This window comes from Nuphar pumila, chromosome 10 (genome assembly GCF_984573655.1).
Source record: "Nuphar pumila chromosome 10, dmNupPumi1.hap1.1, whole genome shotgun sequence".
Classification (NCBI taxonomy): Eukaryota; Viridiplantae; Streptophyta; class Magnoliopsida; order Nymphaeales; family Nymphaeaceae; genus Nuphar; species Nuphar pumila.
The window spans coordinates 83,407,621-83,433,684 of record NC_143258.1 but is presented as its reverse complement, the minus strand read 5'-3'; the positions used below and the strand labels follow the sequence as shown (position 1 = coordinate 83,433,684).

Genomic DNA, 26,064 nt, shown 5'->3' with positions numbered 1-26,064 from the left:
CTTATATATTGTGCTAGTTATCCTCTCTTCTGTTTTGTAAAATATTCGGTGGGAATTTCTGAAATTTCAGCTTATTATTTGTTTTGAGAATTTCTTTCTTTCTGGGTGCCTAGAGTTTGTAGATATTTTTTCCCTCTTGTGGTACTTAACTGGTGGTGGCTATTTGTATTTTAACCTGTCTAGTTATTAACATGCAGGTATGGGATGTGTCCACTGCGAAGGAAGGTCCAATTGGTGGAGCTACTATATTATTTTTCAGTAGCAAAAGACAACTTAAAACAGGAAAACAGAAACTTAGGCTTTGGCCTCACAAAGAAGCAGATGGTTCATTCCCTAAAACAACAACCCCTGGAAAGGTTTTCATCTAGTCCATCAAATTGACATTCTAGTTTTTGTTCCAGTTTAGTATTTAACCTTTGATTACCTGTAGCTCACCTTTTGAGTTTTAAATTTTCCTTATTCATAAAGGCGTCCTATTTTAGTGATTCCACATATTTCATGTTGGCATGTACCTATTGCAGGTCCCTAGGCATGAGAGGGGAGAGATGGAGCGCCTGGAAAAGCTTGTTAATAAGTATGAGCGGGGTCAGATTCAGCGTATTGATTGGCTGGACCATCTTACTTTTAAAGCCATTGAACAAATTAAAGAAAAAGACAGTAATAGAAATGGGGACTCTCATTTGCATTTGGTAGTTGACTTTGGTAGTTTTGAGCATCGAGTTGTTTTCCAGGTTTGCACATAAACTTTATACATGTGCTGTAGTTCACATAGGCCACTTGTATATGATCATTTATGCATCCAAAACAACTTACCTTTTCTGTTTTTTAGGTAAATGAACATGTTTAGAACTAAATGAAGATGATATACCATAAACTTGCTATTAATTAAGAAATTTTGCCAAAAAACAAAGGTTTAACATGTCAACCTTGCAAAAGTATTTCCAACAAGATACCAAGAACAATATTCTTGGAAATAAATGTGAGCACACACGTATAACAAGAACACTTGTGCACAATACAAACTCACAAATGCGCAAATGCGAACCCAAAAGTCATAAGCTTCACTAGAACGAGCTTGGGCTATAATCCCAAAGGCATGAGAATGCACAAGGGGAGAGCCCCTTTAAATAGAGGAGGTGGAGTCCTTGGAGAGGCTCCACCTCTAGCCGTTGGAGCCCCTCCAACGGTCACAAATGTGACCGTTGGAAGGGGCCCAACGACTAGATGGTGGGCCCCTCCAAGGTACTTTCCACCTTTTACAAAAAAAAAAAACAAAAAGAAATAATAAAAAATAAAAAGAAAAAGAATTACAAAACATATTCCAAAAAAGAATATGTAAAAAGACTAAACTACCCCTATGGCTAAACAATTAGAAATATATATTTTATATATATATAATAAGTAGATACATATACATATATATTAATATATGTATATGAATTACCTTATATATATAAAATATATATATATTACATTACATGATTGATTACATAATTTAACACCCCCCCTCAAACTTAGTGCAGGATGACCGAGAGTTTGCTAAGAAGGAAGTTGAAGCGGGGAGCACGCAAAGCTTTAGTGAAGAATGTTAAATTGTATCTCTCTTATGTAAATATTTACATATATATATATAAAGAGAGATACATATACATATATACATGATGTATATATGTATATGTATCTATCTTTATATATACATGTAAATATATATGTTTATATATGTTTCTCTCTCTTCTTGTAAAACCCGCAAGGGTATTTTAGTCATTTCCCTTCCTTTTGCGCATATTCATAATTATGAATATGTTGTAATATTTTTTATACTTTTACTTTTTCTTCTTTTTCTTTTTTCTCTTCATTTTATTTTTTCCTTTTGTTTGACTCAAGTCAACTTGGAGGGGGCTCAACACTAGCTGTTGAGCCTCTCCAACGGTTAGAATTCTAACCGTTGGAGGGGCTCCAACAGCTAGTGGAGCCCCTCCAAGGCTCCTTGCTTCTTATAAATAGGGGAGTTCCCCCTTTGTAAAACTTACTTCTTGGAGCTTTTGTTCTCCATTTTTCTCAATAAAATCCTTTATATTTTGTATGCCTTTGTGCATTTGAGTTTCTTTATTGTACCTTCGTGTACATTCGTTCTAAGTGTTCTTGTGCATTTGTGCACATTGGTGTTGTTGTGCTTATCGCACACTTTATCTCTTTTTTGAGATATTTTCACATGGTATCAGAGCTAGGTTTAAAGGAAAAGAAGATCGTGCATTTTTCTCTCTTCGTTGGAGTACCTCGTAAAGCATGCCATTAAGTTGTGGTGGTTGGAGTGAAGACTCGGTCCTTCATTCTATATTTTAGAAGCTTTCTACATCAAGAAGGAACTCATTTCGCATTGTGGTACGCATTTATTTCTCTTTGTATCCTCTCTAATGGGCGAAAAGGATTCACACTTCTCTCTTGGCTTCAAATTAAATAGAACGAATTATCATGTATGGGCCGGGAATATGGAGGCCCATATAAAAGGAAAGGGGCTTTGGGGATATGTTCAAGGAACTATTTTCGACCCGAACCTAAAATTACTATCCTTGAGAGAGGGGAGATCAAGGTTCTTGAGGGAGAAGAAAGAGAAAAGGCTTTTGAAGATTACAATAAGAAGCATGAAGAGTGGGAAATGAAAAATTACAAAATACTCTCATGGTTCTTCTCTTCGGTTGAGACCAAAATTAATGCCAACATTCTAAAGTTCAAAAAGGCATATCAAGTATGGGAATATCTTGAAAGAATGTATACTTCAAGAGATTTGTCCCATAAATACTATCTCCAAAAGAAGGCTTTAACCCTTCAACAAGGAGAAATGTCCGTTAGAGAGTATTTTGCCGAGTTATCCACTATTTAGGATGAGCTTGCTCTCCAAGAACCTAAATGGAGTGGTGAGGCTATTGAATTGAGGGCCAAACAATTAGAAGATGATCATTTCTTTAACTTTTTAAATGAGCTTAGACCCGAGTTTGAACAAACTAGATCCTCTCTCTTGTCTTCTTTCTCTTCTCCTCTATTGGAAGATGTGCTTACCAAATTAAGTGGAGAAAAAACTAGATTGGGAATGAATAAAACCAATCTAAGTGTGTTGGCCGTTCCCTCTAAAGATGAGGATGAGGGTGCTTATGCCGTCTCAAGACCGGGGAATAATGTTAAAACCTATAAACCCCCTCATTTTAGCAAAAATCAAGGAGGAAGAGAAAATGGTGGGCATTATGGAAGAAGAGATTATAGTAAGATCATATGCCATTTTTGCAAAGAAGCGGGTCACATTAAACCGGTATGCCCTAAATGGAAGAAGATGGTGGCTATGTCTACTACTTTCCAATCAACCAAGGAGGAAGGTCCATCAACTTCCAACCATGCTACTTTGTCTCTCAATCAAATCATGAAAGCTCTTCAACCACTCCTCAAGGGATCCGTTTCCGGAGCCGCCATGACCACCTTCTCTCCTCCCGGTAAGACTCTTTGGCTCTTAGACTCGGGTGCATCCTTTCATATGACTCCAAATGTTTTTGCACTTTCTAAATACTCAAAAAATTTGTCACCCTCTTTTGTCTCTACCGCGGATGGGGCTTCTCTTGAAATAAAAGGAATTGGTGATTTTGAAAGACAAGGTTTTTCTATTCCTAAAGTTAGATTTATACCAAAACTAAATTTAAATTTGCTTTCCATCTCTCAACTATCGGATCATGGGTGTAATTTCAAATTCTCATCAAATAAATGTTGGATACAGGATCGCCGGTCCGGGAAGTTGATTGGGGAAGGCTCTAGGAAGGGAGATCTTTATCTTATGGAATTTCTTCAAATTCCAAAAACCTCTTTTTGTAATGTTGCCCAACATAAAGATATAAATGTTTGGCATAAACGCCTTGGGCATCCAAATATTGTCAAGCTTTCTTATTTACATTTTGCTAAAACTTTATGTAAAGACAATTTCAATTGTAATGATTGTATTCTTGGTAAAATGAGAAGCTTACCTTTTGGACAGAACTATGTTTTCAACTAAGCCTTTTGAAATTGTGCATTCGGATGTTTGGGGACCGACACCCGTTGTGTCTAAGGGAGGTTTTTCGTATTATGTTATTTATGTGGATGATTTCTCAAGGTATAGTTGGATATACTTCCTCAAACATAAACATGAGGTTTTCTCTACTTTTAAGGTTTTTCACATGTTAATACAAAATCAATTCAATAGTAAATTACAAATTCTTAGAACCGATTCCGAGGGAGAATATCTCTCAAATGATTTCAAAAGTTTTATTGAAAATAATGGGATTGTTCATCAAAGGTCTTGCCTCAAAACTCATCAACAAAATGGGTTGACCGAACGAAAACATAGACACATAATTGAAACTACAAGAACTTTGCTCATTTCTCAAAAAATTCCAAAAAGATTTTGGGCCGAAGCGGCTCTTGCATCGGTTTATCTCATAAACCGACTTCCGTCCAAAAACTTGAATCAAATATCTCCATATGAAATCTTGTATAAAAAATAACCCGATTACAATAGGTTAAGAATTTTTGGTTGTAAATGTTTTGTTCTCACCGATCAGAATGATAAATTATCTCCCAAAGCTATTCCTTGTGCGTTTTTGGGATATTCGGAAACACAAAAGGTTTTAGGTGTTATAATATTAAAAATGATAAACTATATGTTTCAAGAAATGTAACCTTTTTAGAAAACATAAGTGGTTTTGAAGAACACAAAACTCATGAAGATAATGTCGATTACTCTTTTTATTTTGAACTATTATCTAGAAATGAAGATTTTTTTAGCGATGATGAATTGAATAAGAATGAGGATATAAGTGAAAGTATTCCTCAAACCATTCATGATGAGGAAGAAATGATAAATGAACCAATTACCTATACACATAGAGATAAAAGCACTTTTAGAAGTGCAATAGAGAAATATAGTGACCTTAGTGAATCTTCCAACCACTCTCGAAGAACTGAAAGATCTAGGAAAAATCCTTCTAGATTTATATCCTATGAGTCTTTTTGTCCAAAGCATAGGGCATGTCTTAGTGTCATTCACTCATATCAAGAACCTAGAAATTTTAAGGAAGCTAAGGAAATGATAGAGTGGAGGGATGCCATGGACAACGAACTTAGAGCCCTCAACAAAGCCAAAACTTGGGTTTTTCAATGTCTTCCAAAAGGAAAGAAAACAATAGGATGTAGATGGGTTTTTAAAGTCAAAACCAAGAGTGATGACACTCTCGAAAGATATAAAGCCCGTCTTGTCGCAAAAGGATATAGTCAAGAATACGACATCGATTACGAAGAAACCTTTGCCCCTGTTGCACGAATGGTTACTGTAAGATGTTTGATCACCATTACATATATTAAAAAATGGAATATTTACCAAATGGATGTTAAAAATGTCTTTCTAAATGGGGACCTTAATGAAGAAGTCTACATGGATGCTCCTCCTGGTATGAACGTACCAATGGGGAAAGTCCTTCGTTTGCAAAAAGCGCTTTATGGTTTAAAACAAGCCACTAAGGCTTGGTATGATCGATTTAATGATGTGATGGTTCAAGATGGTTTTACCTCATGCTACACTGACACTACTCTGTTCGTCAAAAAGTCTGATGCAGGAATTGTGATTTTACTGTTGTATGTTGATGATATGTTGATAACAGGTAGTGACATAAAGGGCATCAAAAACATTAAAACCACTTTAAAAGAAAGGTTTGAAATGTCAGACTTGGGGTATCTGACTTACTTTCTTGGTATCGAGGTAGCCTACTCTCATAGAGGCTATTTTTTGTCTCAAACTAAACTTGCTTGTGAGATTCTTGACAGATCAGGTATTACTAATGATAAAATCTGTGAGACCCCTGAAATTGTGGGATCAAAAATAAAGATCGATGATGGGAAACCTTTGGAGGATCCTACCCCCTACCGGCAACTAGTGGGATCTCTAATGTATCTTAGCATCACAAGGCCGGACATCTCTCATGTCGTGCATACTGCAAGCCAATTTCAGCATGCTCTTACATCCGTTCATATGAGTGCCGTTCTCCGAGTTGTCAGATACATAAAGGGAACTTTAAAAAAGGGAGTTTTCCTTTCCTCATCTTCTGAGTTAAATTTAATTGCATATACTGACTCTGATTGGGGAGGTGACCCAAATAATCGTCACTCCACTACAGGCTTTTGCATTTTTTTAGGTGAATCCCTGATCTCATGGAGATGTAAGAAACAACAGAAGGTGTCTCTATCGTCCACCGAAGCAGAATATCGAGCCATGACTTCTACAACTATGGAGATTGTCTGGATTCATCAGTTGCTGCAGGACATGGGAATTCCAATACAAGAACCCACAAAGTTGTGTTGTGATAATAAGAGTGCAATCTATATTGCTAAGAATCACACTTTTCATGAGCGGACAAAGCATATTGAGATGGACTGCCATTATGTCAGAGAGGCATATCTACAAAAAATCATCGAACTTCCTTATGTGACTTCAGAATATCAGTTGGCAGATTTCTTCACCAAGGCGCTTTGCTCTTCAAGATTCAACTTTCTCCTTAGCAAACTTTCAGTCATTGTGCGCTAAGTTTAAGGGAGGGTGTTAAATTGTATATCTCTTATGTAAATATTTACATATATATATATATATATAAAGAGAGATACATATACATATATACATGATGTATATATGTATATGTATCTATCTTTATATATATATATGTAAATATATATGTTTCTCTCTCTTCTTGTAAAACCCGCAAGGGTATTTTAGTCATTTCCCTTCCTTTTGCGCATATTCATAATTATGAATATGTAATATTTTTTGTACTTTTACTTTTTCTTCTTTTTCTTTTTTCTCTTCATTTTATTTTTTCTTTTTGTTTGACTCAAGTCAACTTGGAGGGGGCTCAACACTAGCTGTTGAGCCTCTCCAACAGTTAGAATTCTAACCGTTGGAGGGGCTCCAACAGCTAGTGGAGCCCCTCCAAGGCTCCTTGCTTCTTATAAATAGGGGAGTTCCCCCTTTGTAAAACTTACTTCTTGGAGCTTTTGTTCTCCATTCTTCTCAATAAAATTCTTTATATTTTGTATGCCTTTGTGCATTTGAGTTTCTTTATTGTACCTTCGTGTACATTCGTTCTAAGTATTCTTGTGCATTTGTGCACATTGGTGGTGTTGTGCTTATCGCACACTTTATCTCTTTTTTGAGATATTTTCACAAAGAAATCCGCCAACTGATATTCTGACGTGACATATGGAAGGTCAATGACTCCTTTGAGGTACACCTCACGAACATAGTAACAATCCATCTCTATGTGTTTGGTCCGCTCATGAAAAGTGTGATTCTTAGCAATATAAATCACACTTTTGTTGTCACAGTATAGCTTGGTAGGCCCTTCGATTGTGATCCCCATATCTTCCAGCAACTGATGAATCCATACAATTTTCATGGTAGTAGTTGCCATGACACGATATTCGGCTTCAGTTGATGATAGATACACTTTTTGCGGCTTCTTGCATCTCCATGAAATCAATGAGTCTCCTAAGAACACACAAAAATCAGTGGTTGAGTGACGGTTATTTGGATCACCTCCACAATCAGAGTCAGTATAAGCAATTAATTTTAAATCAGATGAAGAGGATAGAAAAACTCCCTTATTTAGAGTACCCTTAATGTATCTTACAACTCGGAAGATAGCACTCATGTAGATGAATGTTGGTGCATGCTGAAACTGACTTGCAGTATGAACTGCATGAGAGATATCTGGTCTGGTAATACTCAGATACATCAATGATCCTACAAGTTGTCTGTAAGGAGTAGGATCTGAATGGGGAACTGTGTCATCAATCTTTATTTTAGCTCCTACTATGGCAGGAGTTTCACAAACCTTTTCATCTGTAATACCTGACCTGTCAATGATCTCAGAAGCAAGCTTAGTTTGAGATAAAAAATACCCTCTATGAGAGTATGCTACTTCAATTCCCAAAAAATAAGTTAGAAAACCCAAATCAGACATTTTAAATTTATCTTTTAAAATTGATTTTATACTCTTAACCTCATTAGAATCACTTTCGGTCATGAGCATATCATCCACATACAACAGCAAAATCACAATCCCTGCATTGGATTTTCTAACAAACAAAGCAGTGTCAGTAAAACAAGAAGAAAATTCATTTTTCAACATTACTGAGTTAAACCTATCATACCAAGCCTTAGGGGCTTGCTTTAGGCTATAGAGTGCTTTTCTAAGACAAAGCACTTTTCCTTTGGGAGTCTCCATTCCAGGTGGGGCATCCATATAAACTTCCTCATTCAAATCATCGTTCAGGAAGGCATTCTTAACATCCATTTGATAGATGCTCCAATTGTTAATGGATACAACAGTGATGAGACATCGAACAATTACCATTCGGGCCACAGGCGCGAAAGTTTCTTCATAGTCAATCGCATACTCTTGACTATAACCCTTAGCAACTAATCAAGCCTTATATCTCTCAAGAGATCCATCGCTCTTAGTTTTAACCTTAAAAACCCATATACACCCTATTGTTTTCTTTCCCTTAGGAAGATCTTGAAATTCCCATGTCTTAGCTTTTTTCAGAGCTCGGAGTTCATTCTCCATCGCAACTATCCATTCAGGACTTTTACTAGCTTCCGCAAAGTTTCTAGGTTCTATATAATAATGAATGGCACTAAGACAAGCTCTATATCTGGGTGAAAAAGAGTCATACGATATGAACCTAGATGGAGCTTTTCTGTGTCTTTCGGTTCTACGAAGGTTTTCCTCTCCATGAGGAACAGTCTGACTATCATCATATCTTTCAAGAGCACTTATAAAGGTGCTTCTATCTCTATGAATATATGTGATGAGATCTCTAGATGGTCCTTCATTGATAGGTTGGTGTGAGGAGATTTCCTTAATATCAATATCACTTGAGTCATTCTGATTTGACTCATCATCACTAGAATCATCATCTTTGGCTAATAGTTCAAATAAAAAGAAATAGTCAACATTTTCATTATGTGATTTTGAACTTTCAAAACCACTAAGATTTTCCAAAAAACTCACATTTCTGGAAACATACAGTTTGTCATTTTTAATGTCATAACACCGAAAACCCTTATGGGTTTCTGAATACCCAAGAAAGGCACAAGGGATGGCCTTTGGAGAAAGCTTATCATTTCTATCTGTAAGGATAAAGCACTTACATCCAAACACCCTTAACCTGCTATAATCAGGTTTTTTTTCATATAACTTTTCAAAAGAAGAAATTTTACTTAAATTTTTTGATGGAAGTCTATTTATGAGATATACTGAGGTAAGAGCGGCCTCAATCCAGAGTTTCTTTGAAATATTTTGCGAAATAAGCAAGGTTCTAGTTGTTTCTATAATATGCCTATGCTTCCGTTCGGCTAACCCATTTTGTTGTGGGGTTTTTGGACAAGATTTCTGATGGAGAATACCATAACTTTCAAGATAACTCTTGAATTCATTTGAAAGGTATTCACCACCAGAGTTAGACTTAAGAATTTTTAAACTTCCATTAAATTGATTTAAAATCATCATATGAAAAGTTTTAAATGTTGAAAAAACTTCATGTTTATGTTTAAGAAAGTATATCCATCAAAACCTAGTGTAATCATCTACGAAAATAACATAATACGAGAATCCTCCTTTAGATATCACAGGAGCGGGACCCTATACATCGGAATGAACAATTTCAAAGGGTTTTGTTGAAAACATGGATCTTTGAGAAAAAGGTAGACTTTTCATTTTCCCAAAAATACAATCATTGCAAACAAAATCTCTTTTACAAAGATGTTTAACAAAAGGCAAATAAGAGATTTTAACAATTATAAAATTGATTACAAAATTGATGGAAGTTGAAGTCTCTTATGCCATACATGAATATCTTTGTTTTGAACAACATTACAAAATTGATTCCTGGGAACTTAAAGAAAGTCAATGTAGTAGAGGTCACCTCTCCTAGAGCCTTCCCCAATCAATCTCTCAGACTGGCGATCCTGAATCCATCATTTATCAGAAGTGAATTTTACATCGCAACCATGATCCGAGAGTTGAGGGACCGAAAGTAAATTTAAATTTAGTTTAGGTATAAGACGGATTTTGGGGATAAAAAAATCTTGTTTTTCATAATTTCTTATTCATTTAATTTTAAGAGGTGTTCCATCCGCCGTTGAGACAAAAGATGGAAGTGGATTTTTTGAAAATTCGGAAAGGGAACAAACACTTGGGGTCATATGAAAAGATGCGTCGGAATCTAAAAGCCAAGATATCTTACCGGAAGGAGAAGAGGTAGACATAGCGGCTTCGGAAGTTCCTCCCTTGAGGAAAGGTTGCAAAGCTTCTACAATTTAATGAAGAGAAAGAGACCATTTGATGTTGATGGTCGTTCCTCCGGTTGAGATGTCATGGCCATAGCAAGAATTTTCTTCAATTTAGGACATATAGGTTTAATGTGCCCCGGTTCTTTACAAAACATGTAAGCTTGCTATAGTCCTTCTTCACTCTTTGACCACTTGAGTTTTGATTCTTGAAGTGAGGAGGCTTGTAGGTCTTTAAATTACTCTCCGGTCTTGATACAACATTAGCACCTTCATGTTCTTCAATGTGAGGAGTAGCAAGAAAACTTGGATGGTTCTTGCTAATTCTCATGCGAGTCTCTTCCCCACTAAGTTTAGTAATTATATCTTCAAGAGAAGGGGAAGTGAAAGAGGATAAAAGGGAAGACCGGATTTGCTCAAATTCGGGCCTAAGCCCATTTAAAAAATTGAAGAACCTATCTTCTTCCAATTGTTTGTGGCGAAGCTCTATTGATTCTCCACTCCATTTTTGTTCGAGCATAGCAAACTCGTACCAAATAGAAGAAAGCTCGGCAAAATACTCTCTTATAGACATTTTCCCTTGTTGAAGCGTTAGCGCCCTCTTTTGAAGATAATATTTATGGGATAAATCCCTAGACATGGACATCTTCTCAAGATATTCCCAAGCTTGAGAGACCTTTTTGAACTTGATGATATTTGCATTGATTCTTGTTTCTACGGAGGAAAAAATCCAAGAGAGGATTTTAAAATTCCTCATTTCCCATTCCTCATGCTTTTTTGAATATTCTTTAAGAGCTTTGGTTCTTTCTTCTCCATCGAGAATTTTGATTTCACACCATTAACAATGGTAATTTTTTGTTCCGGTTCAGGGATTGTGCCTTGCACATAATCCCATAGACCTTTCCCCTTTATGTGAGCCTCCATGTTCTCGGCCCAAACATGATAGTTGGATCCATTTAGCTTAAAGCCGAGAGCAAAATGAAACTCTTTTTCACCCGTTAAGGAGTAAAGAAGGAGGGAGAAATACGCACCAACAAGTTTTTAAGCTCTTACTTGCACAAGATTCTTCCAAAATATTTGAGAAGCAAGCTCCACTACTTTAATCTTCAAATATCAGAAGACACGCTTTTCAAGGCACTCGAACAAATAAATCCACGATCCTTTATCACCAACGTTGCTCTGATACCATGTAAAAGTATTTCCAACAAGATACCAAGAACAATATTCTTGGAAATAAATGTGAGCACACACGCATAACAAGAACACTTGTGCACAAAGAGCATAATACAAACTCATAAATGCGCAAATGCGAACCCTGTTAAAATATACATATACGTGTATATATATACATGTATATGTATATATATGTTTATTGTTAACTGAAATACCCATTAGGGGTATTTCAGTCTTTTCTCTGTAATAGGTGTCAACCCATTAGGGGCTGACATTTCTGCATTTTATTTCATGTATTTATTTTTGTCTTTTTCTTTTTTTACCTTTTTGTCTTTTTCAAATTTGATGAGACAACTCCATATAGCTGTTGGAGCTGCCCCAACAACTGTATTTATGATGGGACAACTCCATATAGCTCTTGGAGCTGCCCCAACAACTATATTTGTGACTGTTGAGTGCAGCCCCAACAGCCATATTGAGTTGCACCTCATTGGCTCCATTGTATTATAAATTGGCCTCTTGTGGCTTTGTATTCCTAACTCATTCTTAAATGCTTCTATGCAATAACAAGTTTGTAGACCCTTGTGTGGGTGGTTTCGTGATTCAATCAAGTATTTTAACTTGATTGAAAGTGTGTTCTTGCATGTGTATTAGATTCAATCCACTTCATTACATGGTATCAGAGCTTTGGTTGTCCAAAGGCAAGTTTTTTGAAGAAAGTTCGTGACAATATCAAGAGGAGAATCGTACTCTTAGGGGATACAACAAATCGAGGATTGTTGCATCGGGAAGTATGTCATCTCTCAAATAAGTGCTCTTATTTCACTCTTTTTTTCTTTTTTCTTCATTCTCTACCCTTTCTCTTAGCCTTGTAAGGAAATGGAGAATGAAAGAGTGGTAATGGTCTCCATTCCCGTACACTTAAACGATACAAACTATGTGATGTGGGCATCCATAGTTAAACACAAAATATGGGAAAAGGGATTATGGGGTTTGGTGGACGGTACCGAAAGAGAACCCAAGCTCATTCTTACGAAAAATGAGAATGGGAAAGAGGTTGCTCTTCAAGGAGAGGAAATGGGTAAAGTTGTTTCCGATTACGAGAAAAAATGGAAAGAGTGGAGGATGGGCCACTCCAAAATAATTGGATGACTCATAATAGTGTGGACATCCACAAATGTTTTAGCTTAGCGAAATTTGATTGCGCTAGTGATGCATGGAAATATCTTAAAGACATATATAGTCTTAAAGATATTGCACACATATGCAATGTCCAAAACAAGGTGAGAACCATGACCCAAGGAGAAATGAGTATTAGAGAATATTACAATGCACTTTCTCTCCTTTAGGATGAATTCTCTCCAAAATGGCATTGTCCTCAAGATGTAGAACTTCGTGAAAATCAAATTAAAACGGAACATTTCTACCAATTTGTGATTGGGCTTAGGCCTGAATTTGAGGGAACTAAATCGGCTCTCCTTCATAGAGGAGGTGTGCCATCCATAGTCGAAACTCTTGAAAAATTGACTATGGAAGAAAATAGATTGAAGAAGCCATCCACTTCAAAGGATGAAGAAACCGTGCTTGCTATGTCAAAGCCCGGTAATCATACTAGGAGTTATAAACCTCCTCACTTTGTGAAAATGAGAATGAGAAAAATCCTAACAATTATGAGAGGAATGACAAAAAAGGTGGCAAAAGCATATGCTATCATTGTTATGAATCGGGACACATCAAGCCGTTTTGTCCAAAAAGAAAGAAAGAAGATCACTGAGATGATAAGAGAGTTGCTTTGGTGGAAAGGAATGATGTTGACAACTCCAAATGCATTGGCTCCCTATCTTTAGTTCAATTAATGGAGGCGCTACAACCAGTGTTCAAAACTCAAGTTTCTTCCTTTTCGGGGGCGGCCGTATCCACAAGTGGTGACCCTGGTAAGACTTCTTGGATCTTGGACTCCGGTGCTTCTTTTCATATGACTCCAAATGAGTCAATATTATCCGAATGTCATTCTAACTCAAATGATTCTTATGTTTCAACCACCGACGAAACATCCTTAAAAATCAAAAGTCTTGGAATCTTTAAAAAACAACCAAACTTTCACATACCAAATATTAGGTTTGTGCCAAAATTAAATTTGAACCTTTTATCGGTTTCACAAATTACGGATCATGGTTGTAAAGTTTTATTTTCTTCTAATGATTGTTTAATACAGGATCTCCAGTCCGGAAAACCGATTGGGCAAGGCCATAGAAGAGGAGATCTCTATGTAATGGACAATCTTGAGTTATCAAAACAATCTTTTTGTAATTTTGTGAAAAAGAAAGATATAGAAAATTGACACAAAAGACTAGGACATCCTAGTGTGACCAAATTACACTTGTTTTCATTTCTTACTTGTTATAAAGAAAAGAATTTGGTTTGTGAAGATTGCACTCTTGGCAAAATGAAAGCTTTACCCTTTGGGCAAAGACAATTTATATCGAAAAATTCATTTGAGTTAGTACATTCGGATGTATGGGGACCGGCTCCAGTTAAATCTAAAGGCAGGTATCTTACTATGTTATATTTGTAGATGATTATAGTAGACATTCTTGGATCTTTTTTCTTAAGCAAAAGTCAGAAGTACTTGATTGTTTTAAAAGATTTTTCTATTACGTAAAGACTCAATTCAAAACCAATATTCAAATTTTTAGATCCGATTCTGGGGGGAATTTGTATCAAAAGAATTTAAAAATTTTCTTGATTCAAATGGCATCATTCATCAAAAATCTTGCCCTTACACTCCTCAACAAAATGGACTAGCTGAAAGAAAGTATAGACATATTGTTGAGACCACTATAACACTTCTTGTATAAAAAAATGTTCCAAAAATGTTTTGGGCCAAAGCTGCTCTTACGGCAGTTTATTTGATAAATAGAATGCCCTCAAAAGCTATTGAAAATATATCTCCTATTGAAAAATTGCTTAAAATCCCCCCCGATTATAAAAGATTGAGTCTTTGGATGTAAGTGTTTTGTTCTTACTTATAAGAACGACAAACTTTCCCCAAAAGCAATCCCTTGTGTTTTTTTGGGCTATGCCGAAAATCAAAAGGGATATAGATGTTATGACAAGGAAAGGGACAAATTATATGTTTCACGAAATGTTACATTTCTTGAAAATGAAGATGGTTTTAGCAAGCAAAAAACCCAAGAAAACTATGATTATTCGTTTCTTTTTTATCTCATCAATGAACATGAAGGGTATGAAAATCTTCATAATGAGCATGAAAGTGAACATGAAGACTCTGACTCTCATGATGCAAGTGAAAATATAGACAACAATCTTAACAATATCGACCCATCCCATAGTAACATACAAACATATACTAGGCGGATCGAAGGGCACCCACCATGTGCTTTAGAAAGATATTCTCAAAATCAAGATATTGATTATGCTAATATTAGAAAATCGGTAAGAATTTCAAAAGCCCCTAGTAGATTTGTATCCTATGATTCCTTTGAACCAAGATACCGAGCATGCTTAATGGCCATACACTTATATTTTGAACCATCATCCTACTATGAAGTTAAAAATCATCAAGAATGGGTTAAAGTCATGAACGATGAATTAGAAGCATTAGAAAAGGCAAAAACTTGGGAAATTCAAACATTACCTAAAGGAAGGAAAACTATAGGATGTAGATGGGTTTACAAAATCAAAACCAAATGGGATGAGACATTGGAAAGATATAAAGCTAGACTAGTAGCTAAGGGATACAGTCAAAAATATGGAATTAACTATGATGAGACCTTTGCCCCAGTTGCTTGAATGACGACTGTCAGCACTCTCATCTCTATAGCATCAATCCAAAAATGACCAATTTTTCAAATGGATGTGAAAAATGCCTTTTTAAATGATAATCTGGATGATGAGGTCTTCATGGATCCTCCACCAGGTTTGAATTTAGCACATGGGAAAACTCTTCGTCTACGAAAAGCCTTGTATGAGTTAAAACAAGCTCCCAAAGCTTGGTATGATAGATTTAGTAATCTGATGACTTAACTGCATTTTAAAACTTGTTTTACTGACACTGCATTGTTTATTAAGTCTTCCAATGCAGGGATGGTTATACTGTTGCTTTACGTAGATGATATGATAATCACAGGAGGTGATAAGCAGAGAGTAAACCATATCAAAGATGTGTTTAAAGACAATTTTGATATGACAAATCTTGACTTTTTACGGTATTTCCTTAGAATTGAAGTAACTTGCTCACCTCGTGATTATTTTTTGTCACAAACTAAACGGGTTGACACTCTAGAGGTCATAAATACAAAAATGAAGAAGGATGTTGGAGAACCTCTGCTAGATCCAACCCCATACAGACAAATGATTGGAGCTTTGTCCTACCTTTCTATTACTCGTCCTGATATCTCTCATGCTATTCACTCTACTAGTTAATTTCAGCATGCTCCCACTATAGTACATATGAGTGCTCTAATGAGAATTATTAGATATATTAAGAATTCAATAAGTCATGGATTGTTTTTATCATCTTCTTCTTCATTAGAAGTCATTGTATACTCAGATTCTGACTGGGGAGGGAATGCGAATGATAGACGCTCAACTACTGGTTTGTGTGTTTTTGTAGGTGACTCCCTAATCTCATGGCGATGCAAGAAGCAACAAAATGTGTCTCTCTCCTCAACTGAAGCTGAGTATCGCACCATGGCAACGACTACATCTGAGTTAGTATAGTTGCGACAACTACTAGAGGATTTGGAAATTCACACCACAGAACCTTCCAAATTATGTTGTGACAACAAGAGTGTTGTATATATCGCGAGCAATCATACGTTTCATGAGAGGACAAAACACATTGAAATGGATTGTCACTATGTTCGGGAAGAATTTCTGCGGAAGACTATCACACTGCCTTATGTTCCATCAGAGTATCAACTCGCAGACTTCTTCACCAAAGCACTTCCTTCACCCAGATTTCACTTCCTACTTGACAAACTCTCGGTTGTTGCACCATGAGTTTGAGGGGGGTGTTAAGATATACATATACGTGTATATATATGTATATATACATGTATATGTATATATGTGTTTATTGTTAACTGAACTACCCATTAGGGGTATTTCAGTTTTTTCTCTGTAATAGGTGTCAGCCCATTAGGGACTGACATTTCTGCATTTTATTCCATATATTTATTTTTGTCTTTTTTTTTTTTACCTTTTTGTCTTTTTCAGATTTGATGGGACAACTCCATATAGCTGTTGGAGCTGCCCCAACAGCTATATTTATGATGGGACAACTCCATATAACTGTTGGAGCTGCCCCAACAACTATATTTATGACTGTTGAGTGCAGCCCCAACAGCCATATTGAGTTGCACCCCATTGGCTCCATTGTATTATAAATTGGCCTCTACAGCCATATTGAGTTGCACCCTATGTCACATGGGTGCGGGTGCGGGTGCGACACTTGTGCGGCGCAATTTCAAAATTTTTGGACACGGGGACTCGGCTATATATATATATATATATATATATAAGACTCGGTCAAAGTTGTGCCCATTAGGGGACAAGTGATGAGTTGTGAAGGCATTCTGTACACTTTCTTCATACAGGAATAATTCACTTTTGGGCACTTTCTTCATACACTGTAATAATTCACTTTCTTTATATAAGAAAAAACCACAAAAACTTGAGTTGTGCCCATTCTGTACTTAAAACTTGAAAGTGTACAGGTTTTTTAGTTGTGATGGGTTTTTTTCCTTACAGCTGTAGCCCAGAAAATTTAAAAAAAAAAATTTAAAAAAAAAATCCAAAAAATGGACCAAAATGACCCTGGGTACGTTGACCACACCCAGGGTCGGGTTGACCGAGTCCGAGCCGCACCCGTGTCGGTGCGTGTCGACGCGGGTGCGGCGACCTTGGAGCCGAGTCCGTGTGACATAGGTTGCACCCCATTGGCTCCATTGTATTATAAATTGGCCTCTTGTGGCCTTGTATTCCTAACTCATTCTTGAGTGCTTCTATGCAATAACAAGTTTGTAGACCCTTGTGTGGGTGGTTTCGTGATTCAATCAAGTAAAATCTTGCATGTGTATCCGATTCAATCCACTTCATTACAAACCCAAAAGTCATAAGCTTCACTAGAACGAGCTTGGGCTATAATCCCAAAAGCATGAGAATACACAAGAGGAGAGCCCCGTTAAATAGAGGAGGTGGAGTCCTTGGAGAGGCTCCACCTCTAGCCGTTGGAGCCCCTCCAACGGTCACAAATGTGACCGTTGGAAGGGGCCCAACGACTAGATGGTGGGCCCCTCCAAGGTACTTTCCACCTTTTACAAAAAGAAACAAAAATAAATAATAAAAAAGAAAAAGAATTACAAAACATATTCCAAAAAAGAATATGTAAAAAGACTAAACTACCCCTATGGCTAAACAATTAGAAATATATATTTTATATATATAAGTAGATACATATACATATATATTAATATATATATTACCTTATATATATAAAATATATATATCACATTAAATGATTGATTACATAATTTAACAAACCTATGTCACATGGGTGCAGGTGCAGGTACGGGTGCGACACGGGTGCGGCGTAATTTCAAAAATTTTGGACACGGGCACACGACTATATATATATATATATATATATATATATATATATATATATATATATATATATATATATATCCAGTGTGTGCATAAAGTTTGGCACCAGCATGAGTGTTTTTAGAGACTTTGCAAATTGTACTTTTGCCCTTGCAGAAAGGGGGGCCGTAGGGGGACAGCGCCCCCCAGAATTTTTTTTTTCCTGGAATTTATGTTTGAGACTCATGCTATATATATATATTTAAAAAATATATAAAAACATCTTTTTTTTGTTTTTTGCCCTAAAAATAGACATTTTTGGACTCGGTCAACATTGACTGAGTCTAAAACGAGGACGTACTCGGCCTCGATTCGTTGACCAAGTCTGGGCCGTGTCCTAAGCCGCATCCGTGTCCGCACCCGTGTCGGGGCGTGTCGACTAGGGTGCTGTGCCTCCCTAGCCGAGTCCGTGTGACTTAGATGTCGACCCATTTCCTCATCTTAAAGGTATGTGCTACCTAATATAGGTGTAAGTGATGTTTCTTGTGTTCTATGTTTTTTCTGTGATCCGACTCTCGGAATGAAACATATCATGGCTGACAAAGGTATCTTGATGTGCGCTCAATGCATCTTTTTCTGTTTTTGTTTTCCTTAAATTTTTCATATTTTTCCTCAAACTATTCATACATTTGGTTCCATGGAAGTTGTTGACGGCTTGGGAAACCAGAAGCTCAATTTAATCTGATCTTGGGCATAGTATTTTTATATTTGGCATGTACTAAAACGTGAATGTTATTGTTAACAAATAACTCAATGTATGTTAGCATGGAGGCGCCTTTATTGAAGGGTAAGTTGGGGTTTTGAATAGCTCCCTTCTTTAACTGTTTTCTCTTTACACAAAACTGGGAGAAAAAACAAAGAAATTCCAATAATCATCCTCTTTCCAGCTTGAGCAAGTCAAGCATTCAAGCTTGATTGTCATTCAGTTTTTCTTTCTTGATCCATGTATTAGTTCATAAAATAAGATGCATGTATTACAACCACTGAATGACAAAACATGTATAAGCCTACAGAGTGGGTGCACTGCGTGGTTGCCGTATTGCTGTTTAATGTTGATAACAAACAATTAATCCAGTTATAATAGATTTTGTCAAACATAGAAGTTGATGAGAGCCTTCATGGCCATGTGGTTCCCTGCAAAGTTTCTACCCAAGGACAATTATGGAACTGGAAGAATATGGATTGGATTGTTCTTTATCTAGTCTGTTTGTGGCTAAATTATCTCATCAGGGATTATTCGAGTTTATTCTAGGCAGTATTTTTGTAATTGTAGAATTTATGCTTATTGCTGCTTTTCTCTCTATGATCTCCATTGACTAATCATTCCTCAAACTCTTTTTCGATAATCAATGTTTCTTCAAACTTTTGTCCATTTGAAAAACTTGATGATCAACAGAATGTGAGAAAGTTTAATAATAGTGATGCTTGATACATTTGAAATTTAATTTTTACCCCACCCTTCAAGTTAATTCCTTATGCTCCCTTCAGGTTTCAGAAATGCCAATTGCATCCTTTTGGTTTATGCCTTGGTTTCAACTTTCAAATACTCAAGACTTACTTTCCACCAAATGACTTGAATGGAGACAAGGTGATCGAGGCTTGTGTTTTCCATTTTACTCTTTGGTGCCATTTTTATTGCTTGCTGACTATGTCACATGGGTGCGGGTGCAGGTGCGGGTGCGGGTGCGACACGGGTGCGGCACAATTTTAAAAATTTTGGACACGGGGACTCGGCAAAAAAAAAAAAATATATATATATATATATATAATTTTATTTTATTTTTAAAATGCCACAGCACAGTCCGTGTGACAGACTGTGACTGTGCACAGTCCACAGCACTGTAACTGTGCACAGTCCACAGCACTGTGACTGTGCACAGTCACACAGTCACAGACTGTGCACACTGCACAGACTGTGCACAGTCTGTGACTGCAGCACAGTCACAGTCTGTGACTGCAGCACTGTCACTCTTTTTATATATATTTTTTTAAATAAAAAATATAAAAAAATGGTTTTTTAGGGACATTTTTGGACTCGGTCAAAGTTGATCGAGTCCAAAATGTGGACGGACTCGGCCTAGACTCGTTGACCGAGTCCGACTCGGCGTTGACCGAGTCCGGGCCGAGTCCGAAGCCGCACCTGAGTCCGCACCCGTGTCGGGGCGTGTCGACTCGGGTGCGGCACCTCCTTAGCCGAGTCCGTGTGACATAGCTTGCTGATTGTTTTTTAATTTATTGATGCTAGAAAGGTTGTAAGTAATTTGAAAAGGCAAACCATGGTCAATGATCAACCCAAGTCAGACCTTTAGGCGTTATGAAAACAAAGTGAAAACCATAGCAAGGTTTTCTGGCACTCCCCAAACCTCAGGGAAATTTAAGGGAAATATGAGGTTTAATTTTAAACTTCATGCGTTCTTTTTTATTGTCTAGGATGAAATTTGAGTTCGCAATTCTTTAGATGAGACTGCAATTCTAGCAATTTGACAGCCATTATCTTTCCATGGACATCATTGAATTGTCACTCTCATGTGGATATTTTGTGTTAAATGCAGACGACTTAACATTTTTGTTTGTTGTTTGTACAAAACATTCTTGGCACATTTATGTCAGAGAAGAGGGAAATAAAAATCGAATGCATATTATATTCTCAAAGAAGTAATAGTTTTCCTTGGTGAATCTTTTGGTGTTGACCACATGGTTGTCTTTGCATTATGGTACCAGATTAGTTTTTCTGAAAATAGTAAGCAATGTTGTGCAACATTTCTGCGTCCTTCAGCTTTCATTGTGTGTTTTCAGTGGCTCAGATTCCTTTCTTGATTGGCTTAGAGATGTGTCTTTTTCTTGAGTATTTTTCTCCCCATTCACCTGTAACTTAAACAAGGCAGGTGAAGGCTTTCAGTGTTATTGCTCAAGTATGCAACATGTTTCTCTAACAATAAATCCCAATTTATTTTCTTTCCTTTATTTCTCCTTTAGTTTGAGCTTGTAATGTCGAGTATTCACATTGTTTGACTGGGAAGATATTTTTTTCTGCTACTGAGTGCTGCTAAGATCCATATTTCAATTATGTAGGAAACTGGAGCAAATCTTTTTTCTCCATCACCTGTTTCTTCAACAAATGAACTTGTTATAGTGTGGGATCCTGAAGTTGGAAGGATAAATCCTTCTGAGCACAAGCAACTCAAGTTAGCGAGAAGCTTGACTCGTGGCATTATTGACAAGGATCTCAAACCGAGTTCTAATGAAAGAAGGTAAGAGTGATTTTTGTTGTCTTCATATTGGACTTGAAGCATATGATGGTTTCTTTTCTTGACTGTGCTTATTAATTTTTGGCAGTCTCAGTGTCTTGTTATCTATTTATTCTGATGGATGTTTTATAATATAAATGTTTTAGCAGCACAAATTACTTGATATTAATTTTCTGCAAGTCAAATTGTATTTTCCTTGACTACCGTAGGAAAGATTCTATCATTGATTTTGAATTACTTGCATAGATAATCATGAGATTTGTGAGCTGATTGGCAAATCCAACGAGTCTTGTGTAGTCTCTGTTCATACCATCAACTGGATGGGTTGGGTGCTTCTTTTTATACCTTTTTGAGATGGGCACTAGCTTGCAATTTGTTACCTTTGAAACTCATTTTCTCGTGAAATTCTTTATTGACTTTTTTACTTCCATGATTAAACAGTTATGGATAGCTTTTCCTGTCATGGTCCCTTATTGAAACAGTAGCCTAGTTACTTCATTAGCAAGTGTTACATAGAAATGTAGGGGATTGCAAGAAGTGAAGCGGCTTTTGCCAGTAACCAAACAGGGTGTTTGATTAATGCAGACACTTCAGATTCTGGAATTCCTTTCGGGCAAGTTTGGAAGGATTTTAAGGATGAAAAACTCTACTTCCATGCTACTGGATCAAAGGGAGGTGGGTGCCCTTTCTTGGATATTTCTTCTGCACGGTTCAGCTCAAGCTTCCGCCAGTGTGGTTTTGAAAGAGTTATCTCAGGCTTAATGAGGCTTAGACTTCTGTTTTCTTTTGAGTATTACTGTCTGTTTCAGAGGTGCAGAAGACCTAGATCAAAAGAAGTGTTTCTTTTGCTCAAAATAATGGGATTGGTGACTGTTCAATGTTGTTAATGTCAATATGCAATGAGGTGCCTGGACGCATGCTTGAGTGTGATATGAGTCTCTGGTGCCTTATGATGACATGGTCAATGGTCATTACAGGAAAAAGGCTAATCTCAAGCTTTTTGGGATTTACTTGTATGTCAATGATAATTAACTTTGGTTTGGAGATGGTGAGAATGACAGTCATAGTTGCACCTTTTTCCTTCATTGAGGAAGAGGTGTTTCCCTGGTCAAGCAGAAGGAGAATTAGGACTGGTCAGTGCTGTTAACAGGAATTGGTCATGAGGTCTCTATGGTTCATGGGGGTGAGCTGTGGGACCTTATAGAAAAGCTAAAATAGTTGGCAGAAAATGAAAAATGGAAAGAGTAAACAATGAGGATTCTGGAAACAGTGAAAACATTCACACGGTAGGGAGGTATTCCTTGCAATACTTTGTGATCTGGAAATTTTACTGTTTAATATCTAGCATCAACTTGAAGGGTAACTTTGGAAATTATGATTTTCTTTTTTACTTTGCGAAGGATGATTTTCTCATGCAGAATTATATATTGCAAAGTTATTCATTTGTTGATTTTCTCTCTCTATGCATACGAGATACATCTATGTGCATGATGCATCTTTGTCTGAGCGTATATGCATGCAGAAATTTTCTAACTCTATTAATTGATTTAGGTCGATACAAAGAATACTCAAGTATCCTCCAACACGAACCCTTAGTGGAGATGAAAGACAATTACTTTGGAAGTTTCGTTTTTCCTTGATGTCAGAGAAAAAAGCCCTCACTAAGTTTCTACGATGTGTTGAGTGGAGTGATGTTCAGGTCAGGATATGTGTACCTTCATTGATGAATAGTAGGATTTAGATTTCTCCATTCTTCTTAATGTATTGTGCCACATATTTGGTCTGCTTTCACTATTTTGAATTAATTTTCCTTGTGACTTTTGGTTTTTAGATGAAACTTATGTCTTGCATATGCAACTTTGTTTGGGGAACGGTGCAGTAAATGGATTCAAGTGAAATAGTTTAACATTTTTAAGATCAGCATATCTAGAAAATTCTCTGTGCCTATGTCACATAGGTGTGGGGAAGAGGGTGCAAATCGGCAATGTCCAAAAACTTAGGGTGGTCCTGTCCTGTTATTTGTCTTTGCAGGCCTTGCTAATAGTTTTTCTTTACTGCCAAAATATTTGCACAATATACTTGTATATGCTAACAGCTTGACATGTACTTAAATTACAGGAAGCAAAACAGGCTGTGGAGTTGATGGGAAGGTGGGAACCAATTGACACAGCTGATGCTTTGGAGCTTTTATCATCTGTATTTGAGAGTGAAGAAGTAAGTTGAGATATTCTCCTGAAACTCAGTTCCCTAGTTTGTCCCCTCTCTCTAAGTAAACTATGTAGTTGATGCCTTTGAGAATGATGAACGAGTGAACCTGGAATCTGCCCATATATTCTAATAACAATGATAGGTCTTTCGAAAAACTATCTGAAAAAAAATTCTGATTGATGCTGTTATTGGTATCCATTTGGGTTTAAAATTCATAAACAGGATAGTAGGGGTGGGCAACGGGGCTGGGCCAAAAGCCTGATTTGGGCTGGCCCATTGGGAAACCCCCGGCCCATGGCCTGCCCATTATGCCCGTGGGCCTAATCGGGCTGGGATGAATATATATAAATATAATATATATGTATAATCATAATATATATTATAAAATATATATTATTTATATATGTAAAAATATATATATTTTATTTATATATGTACATAAAAACTCTCTCTCTCTCACACTCACACACACACACACACATATATATATATATATATATATATATATATATATATATATATATATATATATATATATATATATATATATATTCGGGCCCGGTTTGGGCCAAGCCCAGGCTGAATTTAAAGTGCCAGGCCCACCCCATGGCGGGATGGACCGAGCCAGGTCCTGGGCTGCCCGGCCCATTGCCCACATCTACAGGAAAGTGTTCCACATTCAACATTAAACTGCACAATCACTTTTGTGAAGCTTGAGCTTGTTCTCTTTCAAAAAGCAATAGACCCAACTCAGGGAGGGGCTTCCTTTTGCTTTCTTGTTCCCATATACAGGGACAAACGAATGGGTAAGAGTTACAGCCTTGGGGATGCTCTGTTGCCATGTTACTCATTTTTGTTTGCGGGTCTCCTTTGCTGGCTTGTCCAACAAAAGAAAAAAAATCATCTTGCATTGTTCTGCAAAGAAATTTATGAGATAGGGCAATATTGAGGTAGATATTTTAGTTATTATAATGTGATTTATTTAAAATATCATGATAAAACACTTTTAATATCATCTTTAAGACTGATGGAGTGAGTGTGCTGCAGACATTTAACCAAGGATGCTCCTGATAAACACCTTTAATATCATTTTAAGATGATCTTGTGATAATATTGTTATAATAAAAAATATAGTAATACTTGTGATGGAATGAGTACAGTACAAAGTAGTGAATCCCGTCATAGTATGCTCGAGTCTTGACAGCTGACAATTGACACAATATGGATTGTTCTACCTATCATGTACCTTGACCTCATGCATGTTCATTACTGTACCAAAGTAGTATATCTTTTCTATAAGAGGTTTGATATATCTTTTTTTGTTCTTCTCAAAATGAACAAAACACACGCACATATAAAATTGAGTGTGATAGATTTAATTTTTGTCTTGGTTTGAAGATATTTGAATCTTTTTCAACAGGTCCGTGCTTATGCAGTAAGCATTCTTGAAAGAGCTGATGATGAAGAACTTCAATGTTACTTGCTTCAACTTGTGCAGGCGCTTCGGTTTGAACGATCAGATAAATCTTGCCTATCAATTTTCCTTGTGCAACGATGTGGGTGACAAGTATCTGTTTCTGCAAAAACTTCAGTTACCATGTTCTTCCATTTTCGTGTGATTTTTGTACATTTATTCTATCAGTTTGTGTTTGTGTGCAACATGTTGGAAGTTTGTTCCATACTGATAGTACTTATATGCTATCAATGTTTCAACTAGAAAAGTAGTTGTAGAATGTAGACCTGATTTTGCTAGTGCTTGAATTATGTGGATAACCTTATATAATAAAACCATCATAGTTTAAATAGTTTATGACATGCTGGGTTGAGATTGGTTCCATTTTTGTTGTTCTTAAAAGCATCTGGCTTCACCTTGTCATACAAGTCTCTTTAGTCACCATGGAGTTGTTGAAATAACCATGGTGTTGGAATTGGATCAATTTGACCTTGTGGCTGATGCCTTCAAAATGTTTTCTTCTCCATTCAATTTTTTAGTTAATGTAAGAAATTATTTTTTGATTTTCTGTTCTTATTATGTGCTTCGTTTCTCCAATGTGGAGAAATTGGCCAACAATGAAGTTTCTAGTTATGAACTTCTTGCATCCATCTTCATAAGCATTCCATGGTAAAAGAAGCAAGAAAAATATTTTATGAATATGGTTTTGCTTTTACATTGGACATCCAATATTGAAAGGTCATCAATTATTGTTGCCTACTACATACCTGATACCATGCATGGCGTGAGCATTTCAAAGATTAAACTACTATAAAAAACCTCAGGTTTTTAGGACATTCTTACTGTATGAATAATTACTTAACTATGTCACATGGGTGTGGGTGCGGGTGCGGCAAAAATATAAATAAATAGATAAATATATATATATATATATATATATATATATATAGTCCAAA

The 26,064-nt window shown here is 36.5% G+C and overlaps 1 protein-coding gene across 1 annotated transcript in view; it reads left to right on the top strand.

Moving 5' to 3' along the window:
• Nucleotides 1–26,064, top strand: part of LOC149827097 (phosphatidylinositol 3-kinase, root isoform) — a 56,548-nt gene that overhangs the window by 4,228 nt on the left and 26,256 nt on the right. The window contains exons 4-9 of the mRNA XM_090019168.1: nt 198–356; nt 522–731; nt 21,272–21,450; nt 22,999–23,146; nt 23,566–23,661; nt 25,076–25,211. Of these exons, the coding sequence (XP_089875294.1) occupies nt 198–356; nt 522–731; nt 21,272–21,450; nt 22,999–23,146; nt 23,566–23,661; nt 25,076–25,211 (928 nt within the window). The remainder of the gene's footprint in view (nt 1–197; nt 357–521; nt 732–21,271; nt 21,451–22,998; nt 23,147–23,565; nt 23,662–25,075; nt 25,212–26,064) is intronic.